This window comes from Sceloporus occidentalis, unplaced genomic scaffold, assembly GCF_023333645.1.
Source record: "Sceloporus occidentalis isolate IW3139 unplaced genomic scaffold, rSceOcc1.0.p SCAF_2, whole genome shotgun sequence".
Lineage (NCBI taxonomy): Eukaryota > Metazoa > Chordata > Lepidosauria > Squamata > Phrynosomatidae > Sceloporus > Sceloporus occidentalis.
This window is the reverse complement of record NW_028316982.1, coordinates 59,043,555-59,059,235: the sequence shown is the minus strand read 5'-3', so window position 1 is coordinate 59,059,235 and position 15,681 is coordinate 59,043,555. Positions and strand designations below refer to the sequence as shown.

At 43.1% G+C, this 15,681-nt stretch overlaps 1 protein-coding gene across 5 annotated transcripts in view; it reads left to right on the top strand.

The window, feature by feature from the left end:
• R3HCC1L (R3H domain and coiled-coil containing 1 like) overlaps positions 1 to 6,943 on the top strand; it is a 45,600-nt gene extending 38,657 nt beyond the window's left edge. For all 5 annotated transcript variants that reach the window (XM_089509631.1, XM_089509629.1, XM_089509630.1 and 2 more), the window contains exons 3-7: positions 324 to 499; positions 941 to 1,011; positions 1,195 to 1,290; positions 2,759 to 2,899; positions 6,355 to 6,943. In XM_089509631.1, coding sequence (XP_089365757.1) covers positions 324 to 499; positions 941 to 1,011; positions 1,195 to 1,290; positions 2,759 to 2,899; positions 6,355 to 6,410 — 540 coding nt within the window. In that variant the 3' untranslated portion in view covers positions 6,411 to 6,943. The remainder of the gene's footprint in view (positions 1 to 323; positions 500 to 940; positions 1,012 to 1,194; positions 1,291 to 2,758; positions 2,900 to 6,354) is intronic.
• The last annotated feature ends 8,738 nt before the right edge of the window (positions 6,944 to 15,681 follow it).

Below are 15,681 nucleotides of genomic sequence, written 5' to 3'. Positions count from 1 at the left end.
CAGGAGGCACCTGATCAATAACTCCCAATCTCCCGTGGACCATCAATCCTTCTCCAGAGCATAAGCCCACGGCTCCATCAATCAGGCAGTGCACCCGCTCCCAGGCTGCTAGGAGGAGGCCCAGGGGCTGGGCGCTTGACAGTCAGAGGCTGTGCATTGCCTGTCATGTGCAGATTGGAGAAGTGGAGAAGATCTGTTCCTTGAGATGACATCAGGGGTTCTTTGGTGGTTAGGGCTACTTCTGGGGGAAAGAGTGAGAGGAGTGCCTTCCAATATGTAGCTTGCACACTGGGTTCACTGTTGTTCCTTGTCCCCTCTTCCAGCTGGCTGCTCCCAGTCCAGCCACTACAAGACTACAGGAGCCACGATTTGACTACTATAACTACTCTGCAGCGGATCTGGACTTGAGCAACTCTGAGCTGCCACATGTCATTGAGATCTATGACTTCCCAGCTGAGTTCCGCACAGAGGACCTGATGCATGTCTTCTGCAGTTACCTGTGAGCAATTTTTCCTACACTGTTCCCCCACACTGTACTTTCCTTGTCCATGATGAGATTAAGGTTGAGGGTGGGGCTGGCAATAGAGCTCATGGCAATTGTGCTCACTTTGAGCTTTTCTTTCTCTGGGTCACCTTACTTCAATGCCCTCAAGACTTAGCTGCTGGGGTGACTCCCATTCCTCCAGCTCACAGACTAGCACACCCTCCCACTCTGGAGAACAAACACTGATGCTAGTGGTTTGCTGCCCATCACTGTGGGAATAATAATGCCAGATGTCCTTTCAGTGAGAAACTGAGAGGGAGTATACAGTGCCTAGTTCTGAATACTTTTTGAGTTTCTCTCAGGACTGCACAAAATGGCATTTTCTTACACACACAAACACACATATACACATATTACATTGTTGCTGTGACAACTTTCCCTTTTCTCCCTTCTCAGGAAGAAAGGCTTTGACATTAAATGGGTAGATGACACGCATGCACTGGGTATCTTCTCCAGCCCCATCACAGGTATGATCTGCTTCTAAACATAGTTTGACTGGATGTTTGCTGGACACCTTTTTTGGAACTTGGGTGTGTGTATATGTGTGGTGCTTGTTCATAGGGTTCATTGGGCAGTGAATACAAGGGCCCTTGTCTGCTTAGCTCACTTCTTGCTATAATGCCAGGATTGTTGTTTTTTCCTTCCCATAGCTCGGGATGCTCTCACCACCAAGCACCTGATGGTGAAAACCCGTCCTCTGTCACAGGCCACACGAGCTGCAAAGACTAAGGCTCGAGCCTTTGCTGGTAAGGCAAAAAGACACATGGGAATGATCTTGTTCAGTCTTCCTCCTTCCTCCTCCCAACCCTAACCCCCAAAGTTTGGCAATGTTTGGATATATTGGCCTACATCTGCAGTCACCCCAGTCTGTACAGTTAGGAGCCACACTGGCTGAGGATAATGAAGATTGCAGTCCAAATTAATAAAAAAAAAAATTAAAAAAAAAAAAAGATTGCAGGAGGATGACAGTTTAGTTTGACCAGATCAGTTTTCCTCATATGACCCTGAACATGCCTGATCTCATCTAATGTGGAAACTAAGCAGAACCTAGTTAATATTTGGATGGGAAATAACAGAGATCTCCATTTAGGACTAGGGAGGAATCTTCCCTACAACTGTCAAGCTGTTGCTGCAGTCAGAGTTGTCAGTACTGTTATAGATGGACCAATGGTCTCACTTGATATAAGGCAGCTACTTATGTTCTTTCTGTGTCCTGTGTTCATACAGGTACCATATATTATCTTTCTACAGATAATAACAATTAATCCTGGTGGATAGCTAGTTGCAATTGTGAGGTTTCAGCTATCCCACCTATGTGTGAACCCATTGTCTCTGCACATATGAAAGGTTGCTTAGTACTGGTTCTTAAGAAATACCAGTAAAAATACCCACTTATCATGAAAGCTGTTCTGCTGAAAGTTTCCTTCCCTCTTACATTGGACTCTTTTAATCCCATCCCTCCAGTGAAGCAGCTGGTAGTGGGCCCCACTGATGTAGTTCCACCATAGTAGAAGGGGCCTCACCAACATGCAACTGTGCTTTTTCCAACATTACAATTAATAAGGATCCTTCATGCTGGTATGCTGAGTCACCCCTTGGTCATACTTGTTTCCAAACATGGAGGCTTCTATATCAGTTCATTCCTGAAAAGAGCAAATAAGTGTGCTGCTTTCCCAGTTTCATGCTTGGCAGTGTTTGGGAAATTGAAAGGTGCGTAGACTGGTCAATGTCCACAGCTTGTTAGCAGTGTAGAGTTGTGGAAAAAAGAGACTGGGAGAGTGGGCACAGGCAAGGTTAAATACCCACAGCCATATGAGCACAACCCTGTCAAGCATTTGACTATACTGCATCTAATTTGTTTCCCTCTCCCCACCCATCATGACTGCTGTGGAGTGTGTGTGTCTGGGGGGGGGGGGTGTTGTTGTTTATTATGGTATTCTTTTGGCTCCTACTTCTAACCTGAGCTTCATGAGCAAGTTTATATAGTGCTCTTCCAATCTGTTTCACTATCCTGCTAGGGATGTGGCAGAAGGGAGCAGCCAGGCCATGGGTGGGACTTTGTTCCTTCCTCATCTTAACATCCATCTAGTATCCTTTCAAATTATGTAGGGCTTGGGGAAGAACTGATCTGTTGAGTCCTGTCTTCCAAGAAGAAGGGTGTAGTTCTGACTCAAAGCACTGAATCCTTTGTCCTTTCTTTGCTAACCCTTCTAGAGTTCTTGCAGCCAGCCAAAGAGCGCCCAGAGACTTCAGCTGCCCTGGCCAGGAGACTGGTGACAGGAGCCCTTGGGGTGCGGAGCAAACAAAGTAAGGCAGAACGTGAAGCTGAACGCAAGCAGTTGCAAGCAGCCCGAGGTAAGATCAGGGTATGGCAACACTGCAGGGTTGGTTTGAGGGGAGTGAGAAAACAGATGAAGTTGGTTTACAGAAGAAGCAAGTGTGTGAGATGGCAGTGATCCAGGCTGCAGAGTTGTAGAGTGCAGGTCAGGGCTACTGTGGGATTTCTCCATGTCTCAACCTCAGGCTGTCCTGCTCTGACTTACTGCCCGCAATTTGGGCATCCCTGGGGAGTCTGCCTAGCCTAGATCTCTGCTTCAAAGCAGGATGACATGTCCACTAGGCAACCAGTCATGCACTCTCCTTGCTGTCCTACAAATAGCACTGCCTGCCTGGCTATTCAAAAGAGCCATCTGAGCAGCCAGTGGGTCACACTGTGTCTGTGTCTGTAGAGGCACCATGTGTGCCCTGCTGAAATGTGCAGGGATGTAGAAGAGAGAATCACATGAGTGTCAGGTTGCATTCTGCAAACAGATTGCTTCATTTCACTCAGCTCTGCTGCTCAGAGCTTGGAAATGTTATTTGTTTAGACTACAGCTCCCACAATTCCCTCTCAGCATGGCTATATCTCTACTAGCTGGGGAATTCTGGAAGTTGTATTCCAAAAAGGTAACATTCCCAACCTCTTCATAAGGGAAACATTCCCTGCTGGTGCACAATAAATGAGGAGAAGGTGGTCTTACAGAGGAAGGGGTAGTTTTTGCCCTCCCAGCATGCTCTTGGCTACAAGGAACCCATAGATAGAGTCCCTCTTTGGCCATCCTGCTGTCCCTTGCTTATTTTATCCTTTAATGGTCCTGTCTCTTTCTGGTGTGATGGCAGCTGGCTTGCCGCCTGCCCTTCAGCTGCACTAGCCAGATAACAGTGATGGAGCATGCAGGCCTGACTGGAGGAGTGCACGGCTTTACCATACTTGCTTGGAAACCATAATGAGATCAGGAAGGTCTTTGCACATTCCCAATCTGTTTTTGTCTTTTTAGTGGGAACTGACATCAGGGAGAGAGAACAGCAGGAGCTACCCAATACACAGCCACGTTGGGACAGGCAGATGCACTACCTTGTCCTGCATCTGAAATACCTTTATAGCATCCCCATATGGAAGGAATTCCCTGATGTCTGGATCTAGTGGGAGCTCTTGACCCTCTGTTTGTAACAGGATATCTTGATATGCCCAGTCTTCTTAGTTATCTGCCTAACTTAACTCCAATCTATCATACCAGTGAGTTGCCTGGATTAAATGTATATGAACGGTTTTGCTAAAAACCCTGATGGACAGGGACATTTGACCCACAGAACTATTTACTGGTATGTAGCAGCAAATTTAGCTACAAACCACAGACTTGGCCCAAAGAGAAGAAGTGTCAAGGCAGAAACAATTGTGTTGATTTAGTTCAGAGAAAGATACAAAAGGTTTAGTTGATTACAAACTTCACATGCAAATATACTCCCTCACCTCAGTTCCTCTGTGTTGGGCTGATTCCATTATTATGATACAGCCTCTGTGGTTGTCTTACAGTTATAGTGGAATGTGTTTCTTGATTTCTTAAATTTTCCAACTTTTTTTCCAGTGGGTGTAGAGTGGCATATATAGCTCGCCTCCTCTGTACTTTATCTTCCCAGCCTATGACATTGGTTAGACTGAGAGAATGACCACCTCAACAGTGAGACTTGAACTGGGGTCTCCCAAATCCCAGTACATTACTGTACCCACTATTTCACCATAACTTATACACACTCAATGTAGATCTACAATGATCCACTGAGAGCCTTTCTGGATAGCTTCTGTCCTATTCTCTAGAGCAGAGTGGACAAAGGAGCTCCAGAGTGTTTCTAAAGAGGACTGGAAACAAAAGATCGAGTTTTCAATTTATCTAAAACAAAGCCATCCTGCACTGAGTAGGTCAGGGGAGAATTAAGGAGAGTGGGACAGCTTGTAATCCAAGTTAATGGAAGATGGGGCAGAGATGAATCCTTGTCCTGCTGCATCAGAATCTCTGAAAACAATGAAGATACCACCATGAAGAGATTTTAAGCAGGAGCTGTGGAACTTCCCATTTAGAGTTTTGACAGTCTTGTGCAGAGATCTTTTAGGTAGCCATGAAAAAGAGAGGGTGTAGGTAATTAACTGGGCAAGTCATTGTTGGTATCTGTTTTTGAACAATTACCCTTTTGTGCATCAAGAACGTGTTAACAGTCATTTTGGCAGTTTCCAGTTTTTCATGTAACTTCTTTTCTTCCTCATAATTTTAGTCAATTAAGAACTGCTGCACTTTTTTCTCTCTGATTCTTTTCTCCATGGAGTGTTATCAGGCAAACCTCTGTGTAAAATGGTCATTACTCTGCTACCCACTGTCCAATTGTTCTTTTGAAACTGGAGTATGAGTGTTGATTACTCTAGGTCTCTATGACATTCCCTGAATAATCAGAAGTGGTTAAAGATGGTTGTTCTCTGTAGCTTTAGCTTTTTTTTGAATAGGATATGCATCTAATAATTGTCTTGTTTCCAGTGCTGTTACCACTGCTGATGATAGTATGTGCCCTGTAAACACAGCTTTTGTGGAATAATTCCTGCGTCAGATTCCCCCCCCCCCATACATATACGTACACACACACACACACACTGCTGTGGTTATTGTAGCCTCATTCAGCTTCTTTCCTATTTCTTTTTTTAAAAGTGTATTCCATTAAGTCCCCATATGTGTAGGTGTCCCTCCTTGTAAATAAGAACAGAGATTGCTCACTCTCTTATTCCTTTTCTTTGAAGTTACCTAGCAGGAACAAGGGTATCTCTGAAATTGCAAGATCACTTTCCAGCTCTAAGCAAGGAGACACAGGGTGATGGACATTCCAGTATGTCAGTCATTCTAGAAAAATAGTACATATATGGAAGAATAATAAGGTGGTGTCCAGTCAGTATTATTTAGTTTTAAACACTAGGTGGTGCTCCAGTCCTGCCTACTGCTCTATGAAATAGAACTGGGAGCAAAGCCCAGCTGCAGGAGGTAGTGTAAGTCATGCATAGGAATAGCTAATTTATTTTAATTGCTATAGCCAATTCTGCAGTTCCCCTGTTCTTCTCTGCTCACTAGCCTTTCCCTTGGGTCATCAAGCAGGATCTCCAATTCTAGCACAGGTGAGATCCAACTCCCTGGAATGTTCCATGAATCTGCAGGTAGAAAATGAGGTAGGGATATTGCATAGTGTGGTTGAGATGGGAAGAAGGATGAAACCATATGCAAGAAGATTGGCATAGGGAGTGCAGTTCTCAGTGCCAGCAGGTTGGTCAAACTGTTTGTTGAGGTAAAATGGTATGGCATACCACAGAGACAGGGCCTAATGTGCTAGGAAGGGGAAAGGGTGTGTGGAATAGCTCAGTAATCTGAAATGTCTTCAAAGTCCAGTCCTTCTCTGCAAGGACTGATCAACCCTACCCTATGCTGCTGCTACTTCACCTGTCACTTTTGTGTTCACAGAGCGGAAGCGCCTGGAGGCCAAGCAGAGAGAAGATGCCTGGGAAGGCCGTGAATGAGCCAACACCTTCGCATGGAGAAGGGAAGAGAGATAACATTTGCTTGAGACTCTGACAGAAGATGGGCAGGCTGTGTCTATAGCACTGAGAAAATCCTACCATAGCATTTGGGGTGAGCAGCAAGGCATGAGCCCATTGTGGCCATTCTTGAGTAGCCAAACTGCCAGAGTGTGATGCACTTGCTCAAGCAAGCATCCCTCCTGGGTTTGTTTGAGAATCTGAAAGGTTGGGGAGAGAAGCTAGCAGTGCCTCAAAATGAGTTGCCATCTAGGCATTGAGCTCAAAGCTTGGGCCAGGCATTGTCCCTTGTGAGCTTGATTTGTGCCACAGAGATATAATCGTAATGACCAAGTACTGTTACCTTGGGTGATTTGGATCCAGCATCTACCTATTCTGTGGGTTAGCAAACAGACCCCTGAGCAGTGCTGTTTTCAATGGGGCTAGACTGAGCTGCAGCAGATTTTAGAATGGGCCACTAGTGTGGCCAGGTATGCTCACTATTGTCTTTGCTATTAAAGTTTCTTTTTCTTTTACACAGTGTTATGTGTGTGATACTGTCAGCTTGCCTTACTTACAAGTGACTCCTTGGCTAGTCTGCAGCCTGAATACTTGTTTAGCTCCAGTTAGAGCAGACTCATTGAATCCATTTTTTAATGTTAAAGCAACATATAGGGAATTCTCATTGATCCAATAGGTCTGCTCTAGGTGAGGCAATAGAATTCAGACCTATATGTTCTCAGCACTGCAAATTAACAGAAGGCAGTGATGGTAGTTAGTGGACTAGCCATGTTAGCACTGTGGCTAGATGACATGTTCAGTGCTGCTTTTCCAAACTCTTCCAAATGTCCAGATGGTGACTGAGGGTCAGCATTCCTGTGCATAAAGTACAGGAATATTTGCATCCCTGTGGATTTATCCAGGTTGAACAACTTTGGAGGGTCTGGGGGCTGATTTTCCATTCCTCAGAACAACTGTGGGGAACACACACTCCAAAACCAAAACTGGAAGTGATTGGAAACCTACTTCCAGTTTTGTAAAAATCCTATTTTGTGACAAAACTGTGCATGGGTTATTGGTGGAGGGGGTGCACCTTTTTTGAAAGGAGAATAACCATTGCTAGAGGCTTTTAGGAGTGGCAGCTCTCCCTTTTTGACAAAAATATTTTGAGGCTATAAAAACAGGCAAGGAACTGTAAAATGTGCATGGTACCCATTCCAGGATTAGTAGAATCTTCATATGGTTCAGATCAATTACTGAGGCGGAAACAGATCTTTGCTGATGTGGGGATTAAGGATAGACCTTGGCCACCCAAGCCGATGCCAAAGTACAGGCGGTGGACTGTGCCAGCACAAGAATTCCTACCAGGCTATGTATACTGGTGGAATTCCCTTCTTGTGACAGGAATGTTTGGGCAGCAGTCCCCCCCCCCCCCACACACAGCATATTTTTCTCACTCTGTGAATAGTCAGCTCATACTAGTCTAACACAGAGCCCCAACACAAAGATCCTTGCCCTGGCCAGCTTGCAGGAAAGATTGGATTTCACTTTACGGGCACTGACCCTCTTAGGAATGCTCCTGCAGGAGCAGCAAATAAAGTCCTCTCTGTTTTGGGTGACTTGCTTAGCGCCACCTGAGTAGCAAGGAGATTGACCACTTCCTTGTTAACCTACACTGGCAACACACCTTTGCCTGGCTTTGCCGGAGATTCCTGTGGTCAGACACTCCCATCTGTATTTGGGGTCAGTGCTCATGGCCTGTGTGATTTTCTTGTGGTGAGGCCAGGAATCTTTGGCTGTCGCTGCTTCATCCTCACAGCACACCAGCACACTCTTGCTGTGTGGGGGCAGACACAGCTGCAATCCAAATAACCAAAGTGGCCAAGGATGTCCCAGGCCTGGCTGCTGGTAGAGACCTGGGATTTATGGGTCATAATAGAAAAGCGTCTAGGGAAGAGAGAGAGAGAGAGAGAGAAAGTAGAGTCTGCTCAGATGCTTGTTCAAGGGGTGTGCTTGATAAACCACATGATCTGTTACCTGTCCAGAAGGAGAAAAGGAAGACAGAACTCTCCCTTTCAGAAATTGCGACACTACATGGGAAACATGGTCCTTACAACATCGTCCTGTTTAGCACTGATCAGGGTCAGGTCAAGGTAGGCCAAAACAGCTCTCAAGACAGGAATGTGCTGGCAGGCTGTGTTTACAGGCTAGCAAAGCTTGTAGGCTTCTCTTGGCCTGGAACAGCTCTCTCTTGTGTCTGTCCTTGGGCAGGGTGGAGTGCAGTCCTGTGATGTGGGTAGCCTTCTGGAATGGGAGCGGATGGGTGCTTGCTGCTTTTCCTGGCAATTTCAGCAGTCTGTAAACCCCCATCCCTACCCTTGGTGAGGACTGGCCTGCTCTGCCCAGCCAGCAGTTCCCTGGAACAAGCTCTCTCTATTTGGGCCACTTAAATATTATAAACAGTGATACAGTGTAGTAGCTAAACTGGGTCCCACCCTTGTTTGTAACTTCTGGCAGCCTGCAGAGACTCATGGGTTGAAAGGTTAGAGTAGATGAGCCATCCATGGCTTCTGAGCAGCTTTGTAGAGGGTTTCCATTAGTCCAAGGTTTGGAAATGCCTTCACTCTGACTATCCTTCCTCTAGGAAATAAAGCGCTGTTATGTATTAGCATAGTTGCTAAACCACTATATGCCTTGGGCAACAAAGCACTCATAAACCTGTTTGCTAAGAAGTAAGTTCTTCTACATTTAGTGATGTTTACTCTTGACTGTGGTTTTTAATAAGGCTGATGTGCATTTTAATACTGTATTATGATGCTTATTGATCTTACTCTGAATGGCATATTTTCATACCAAATTTCCTATGTTGGTTTGGGTCACTCACTTTGACATTGTGCTCCTTGCTTTCTTTTTTCCACACTCTGTTTTCTGCCCTTTGTGTTAGATTCTTTTCATGCAAAATAGAATCACAGAATGTGAACCATATGTGCAGCTGAACAATGAACATTTTTTTCAAGAAGGGTTAGGAAACCTTTGACCCTTCATATATTTTATACTGTACCCCCATGTTCCTTTACCATTGGCTATCCTGGCTAAGGCTTCAGGAATTTGAAGTCCAGAACATGCAGGCCTCCAGAACAGAATGCAGGATCTGTCTGCTTGTGATGTTCCTATAAACCATTTTGTGGACTGTTGGACATTCCTGCCAAGAGAACAGCAGTGGGGAACTCTTCCTAGCTATCCATTGTTCCAGGTGGCTATCCAGTCTCCATGACAAACCTTATGTCAAGATCGGGACACTTGCAATCCTCCAGATGTTGCTGGACTTCAAATTCTGTCACTCTCTGCCAACATGGCAAGTAGTGATGTATGTTGGGAGTTGTAGTTCATCATCATGGAGAACTACAAATTGGTCATCAGTGCCTTATGTCCTGCTCTGAGTCTGGCTACATAACATTTCCCATAACCCAACCTGTTTTACTCTCTTAGAGAGTCTCAGTAGCAGCATAGGCCTACAACTGTAGCAGCAGTTTCTTTATGTCTTCTTGGCACTGATAATGGGCAGCCGTGTTTAGATTTCCCACCTTATATCCCACCTCACAGTAGCCCATTTCAATTAGGTTAGTACAGAATTGCCCATATAGCATAACAAGAGAAGAATTTTTGTTTTAAAAAAATCATGGTACTCTTATAACACTGCACCCTTGAGGAACTACAAGAGGAGAGCATGGTAAATATCATGTAAGCATTGGTGAGAGCCAACATGGTGTAGTAGTGTTGGATTAGGACTCTGGGAGACTAGGACTCTGAATGGTTGACAGTTAGAATATGCACTGCAACAATTTAGTGTTAACACATATATTATGGGCTGAGGGGCATTTGGTGCAAATGTGAATGAGATCAATCATTCTATTTCTGATGTTTTGACTGTGAGTACCAATGCTTAGGAAGCAAGCATGGTGAAGTGGTTTGAGTGTTGGACTGTGACTCTGGAGAACAGGGATCTAATCCCCACTTGGGCATGGAAACCCATTAAATGACCTTGGGAAGTGACACTCTCTCAGCCTCAGAGGAAGCCAAGGCAACCACCACCACCCCAAACAAATCTTGCCAAGAAAGCACATGACAACAACAAAACTGGTAGTGGCATAACAGCCGTGGAATGTGATTTGTTGCCAAGTCAGAAACTTGGAAAATTGTGATCTGGCCAACTCTTACTGGAGCAATGATGCCAATTTCTGTTTAATAAAAAGAAAGCTTCCTGTGCTTTGTGCTAACAATATTGTGCCATGGATGCTATTTACTGGGAATGAGAAACAGTCCTTCACAGGAAGTTATGTTGTGCCTGAACTTTAAACTTTTTTGGGAGAACAGTTTAAATCTCTAGGGAAGCAGCTGATGTTGGTTCAGAAGCATGGGACTAATTTTCTAGAATTATCTATATTTCCCAAGAAATTAGGCTTCCCCAATCCAGTGTCCTTCAGACCCATTAGGCTACAGTTCCCATTATCCCAGTGACCATGCTGACTACAGCATGATTAGAGTTGTAGTCCAGCAGATCTAGCGAGGAAGGCTTTCCTAAGCTATTTGTAGTGTAGAAACTGTATGTTCCAACATAAATGTTTAAGAGAGCAGAAATGACAACAAACTGCAATAACATTTACATCTATCCTGTCCTCTAAATTTCATGACCAAATTAGATACAATGTCAGCATGCCATGATTACAATCTTCCACTGTTTTAATCACATTATTCTTACTAATTAGCAGTCCCATATGTTTGCTTTGGCAATAGGAAAAGTAGCACTGGGGGAGTGTGTTTTAACTCTTTCCCCAATCTAAATCCCCCTTCCTCAAAGTACTATTATATCTGTACAGTTTAAAAAGGCAAGTACTGGTTGTTCCTCCCCTCTCCTTTCTTCCCCAAGCTAATAGCAATATCACTGTTTATGAGTTGATTTGGGGAAAGGAGTTAAACTTGCTCTACCAAAGCACCACTTTCCTGATCTTCAAATCAGCCATTTGGGGCTATTAATTAGTATAAAACAAAAACAAAAAATACAAGCAATCTAATCATGCATCTCCTGTGGCATGTAGAGTTGAGAAAAGCATTTGGATCTTTGCCCACCTATTAATGAATCACTGTAATTCATTGCTGTGGACTTCAGCTCGATCTCTAGAGCCTTTCAGCACAATCAGTTTATTGCACAACAAATGTGCATTTCTTGTTCATCTGTTGTACAAAATCATCACTTGTTTTCTCAAGGTTGCACTTCTTCTGAAAAAGAAACTGCATTTTCCAAGCATTCAAAGCATAATATTTTGCACCAGGAGAACAAGAAATACTCCCCACCTCCACTCTCAAGGTTTATCTATTCATTGCTATTGCAGTTGTTTTGTGGCATGTGATTGTATGAATGTCATCATAGGTAACTGCTGACTCTTTTTGTGATGTTGTTCAGTATAAGCAACACAGTTCCCTATCGCCCAAACAACCATAGTTTTGCCATCTTCCCTGTTTTGTTTTGTTTTCCCAGAAGGGCAAGCTGTAAATCTTTTAAAAGAAACAGTTTGGAAATTGTGTTCTGTCCATTCTAGAATACAGCATGGTCTAAGTGAACTTAAAAGATGCTTCAGCTGGTTTTTTTTAATTAAATCTTTATTACTTTTATTAAATTAAAAACAACATATTAAAAGAAACATCACTATTTTCACATAGCATGATAATACATACAAAACATAAACATCACATATCCCATATAATATAATATAACATAACATAATTTACCTGTCATCTCTTATACATAATAACCTAAACTATGACAACATTAAGCTAACTATACATATAACTTACACAAATATAAACAAACATATGGCTTTCCTGAACTCTGATATATCCTCCCTTTAAGAAGTTTAGATGTTAATTAAATTTGTTATTGTTCTTATTTAACTTAGGCCTGTTACAGACTGCCAAAATAAAGCTGCTTCGGGTCTCTTTGGAGGTATGCTGTTTAAATGATGCATGGGTCCTAAGAATCCGGAAGCTGTACCAAAGCTGCACTCCGGTGCTTAGGAATGGAGTGTGGCTTTGGCGCGATCTCCGGACTCTTAGGACCCATGCATCATTTAAATAGCATACCTCCAAAGAGACCCAAAGCAGCTTTATTTTGGCAGTCTGTAACAGGCCTTACAGCATTTTTAATTTTTAGGGTTATTATTACAATTGTATCTCCTAGACCAACATGTATCTTTGTTGTCAAATAGAGTAAACTTAGAAAACATCACATCACATATTTTCCCATCATTTTCTTGAAAAACCATTTCCTTCAGCCTTGCAGTGAGAGAAAGCGTGAAGTTAAATGGAGGAACAAACATTATTAGAGCCAATTCAGGTGACGTAACTATAGAACAAAAAACTTCTGAAAGAAATTGTTTTGGTTGGTTGGTTGGTTGGTGCCACAAGTAAAAAGGGGATATGTCTCCAAGTATTCAGTAGATGGCTATTTATATTTTTTTTAATTTTGGGAAAAGTGCAATGTGTCGTAGCCTATGTATATATTTCAATGGCCTTCTTCAGGAGTAATATGAAATCTAACAGCAGAAATTTTTGGAGCTGAAAATCTCATTCCATTTGCTGGACTGAAAAGTCTCTGTTTGGTCCAACAAATGGAATGAGATTTTCAGCTCCAGAAATTTCTGCTGTTAATTTCATATTTTCCCTGAAGAAGACCATTGAAATATATACATAGGTCAAAATGCATTGGCTTTTCCCCAAAAAAATAAAATAAAAACAAAAACCACCATCTACTAAGATCTTGGAGATGTATTTCCCCTTTTTCCTGTGGATTCTGTTGAGTGCTCTTAAGTATTTGCATCTTCTGTTTGGTTGATGTGCCACCATCAGTGTGCTTGGCACTTTACATTAAAATGAATGGGGATAGTAGACACATCCCTCCCCCAAAACTCAAAAGCTAGTTGGAAGCAGGGAGAGGAACTGAGACAGGACTAAACAGAGAAGTCAAAAAGTGGCTGTTGTAGTTGCATGCGCACAGGCTTTGGCTACAACAGGGCATGGGAAACAAGTATGAGAGGGTCTGCTGAAGGCTTCCTGGAAAAGGTGAGTTTGATATGAGATAGGAGGGAAAGAAGAGGTAGTATCACAGCCAGAGCTCTTCTAAAGTCTCTATTGTGCACCAAACCTCCCAGGTGTATGGGGCAGCAAGGAGAAAAGATGGTATCTTTTGAAAGAGAGCAGCACAGTAGGAGTGGATGGCTCAGATTTTAAGGGCAGAGGGGTGCTGGGTTGGGCAAGGGAATGAACGATGAGATGTCAGAGGAAAGTTGAGCTGAAAGCTATGGGGAAAAGCTAATAATGCAAGTTTGCATTGGCTTCCAGAGTAAAGGGAAGCAAATGGAGACTGGACAATAAAGGTTTCTCGGCTATGTTCAGGACAGGGTAGGAGACTATTCTAGTTCTTTTCAGAAACCCAAAGCCATCCTGCTTCGTCTTCCTCCCATTTGAGGTACATGGACCACAAGTTAAATTGAGTCTAGCCAAATTTATAATGAAATTATCCCACTTCCTTTTTTCCTCTCACTTCAAGCACTGTGTGACAGGTGGGTTGGCTAGTCCTAGTATAACTTTTAAAGGAGGTAAACGGAAATATTTTAATCGGAAGTCAGAGGGAAGGCTGTAGTCAAAACAGCCAGCAACATCAACTACTAGGAGTAAAGGAACTGGGCAGATCTAAGCAAGATTGGAGAACTAAAAGCATCTGTAATTTAGTTTTGGAAGCAGCTAAAATGGGAAACTCTGCCCATTTGAAGAGGGAGCAGAATAAGGGGTGCCAGTAAATGTTAAAATAGCCAAATGTACAAATGGAGCAGGGAGGACAGAATTAGAAATAGAGGAGAGAAGACTGGGTTTGTTGGGTAGTGTCCATATGTGCTACCTAAACTAGTTAAATTTCAAAAGTGAAGGTGGGTGCAATTCTGTGGTAGAGAGGCCAAATAAGGTGTTTAGAAGTGAATGAAATGAGAAACCACGAGCAACCAAAGAGGCAGGATCAGCAAAATGACAAGAAAAATGTGAAAATATAGGAGAACATGCTTATTGTTCTTCAGTTACGTTTATATTCCACCTTTCCTCCAGAGAGCTCATGCTGGTATCCATCGTACTGCTCCATGTATAGAGCAGCCCTGTGAGGCAGAACAGGATGAAATAGTGGGTAGTTCAAGGTCATCCAGTCAATTCTGTGGGTCACTGGGTCTAGGATCAGGAATCTGGAGTCTCCTGAGTCTTAGTCCAATACCCTAACCAGTACAACACACAACATTGTTGAGTAAGTGAAGCCTTCATAAGAAGATTTGATACAGTAAATTGTTTTTTCTCATAGCACTTCTTTCTAAAAGTACCTCATAACATGAAAAGGGTGGGGAATCATGCTAGGATTAGGAATTCCACCTTTGTACATTTTTCTTCTGATTTCTGCTCCCCACAAGCTGAAATATGGTTAACTTTCTATTTTAACAACCTGCCTCTGTTACTCCTTAAGCCGCCTCTCCAGTTTTACTGCTGTCACCTTTCATTGTCATCTGCAAGTCCTTTCCCCCTGCCCCATTCCTCCTGTTCCAGACTGTTGTGACTCTCCATTCCCTGCCTTGCCCACTTATAGGTGATGCTTAGCTCTCTGGGTAGACGTTGTTATTGTGCTGTACAAATGTTTAGTGGTAAGGAGGGCTCAGAAGACATGAGGATCAGATGTACAATAATATTCCTTTGACATTTGAAATTGTTAGCAGGACATCTGGTTAGGTGACAGAGCTATGCTTGTGCATGTGTTAAATTTCATGGAAGGATTCAATATTCTGGAACTGCTGGCCAATTATACTATTTGCTGAAGAAGGTTAGCTAAGAATAGTTCCCAAACTAACCCTACAAATATATATAAATATATAGGCAATTGTACTTGTATTATTATTCCTAGCTTGGGGGGGGACCTAGTGGGAAGGCTTTCAACCAGATTCCATAGAGCTTTAAGTTCCCAAGTGAAAAGATCAGCAGCAACAGTAGTGGATAAACGTCCCTCAAAGAGAGCTCAGATCTTCCCCTGCATGATTCAATGATTCTGTGTTGCAGGAGGAATGTTAGATGTGTTCCAGGCAGACCTTAAGAAGCTTCCTTTTTTGGATTACAGGTCCAGCATGGCCAGTGCTTATGTTATCTGGGTTTCAAGGAGTTACCATCCAAAAAATGAATATTTCCCAATTCTGGT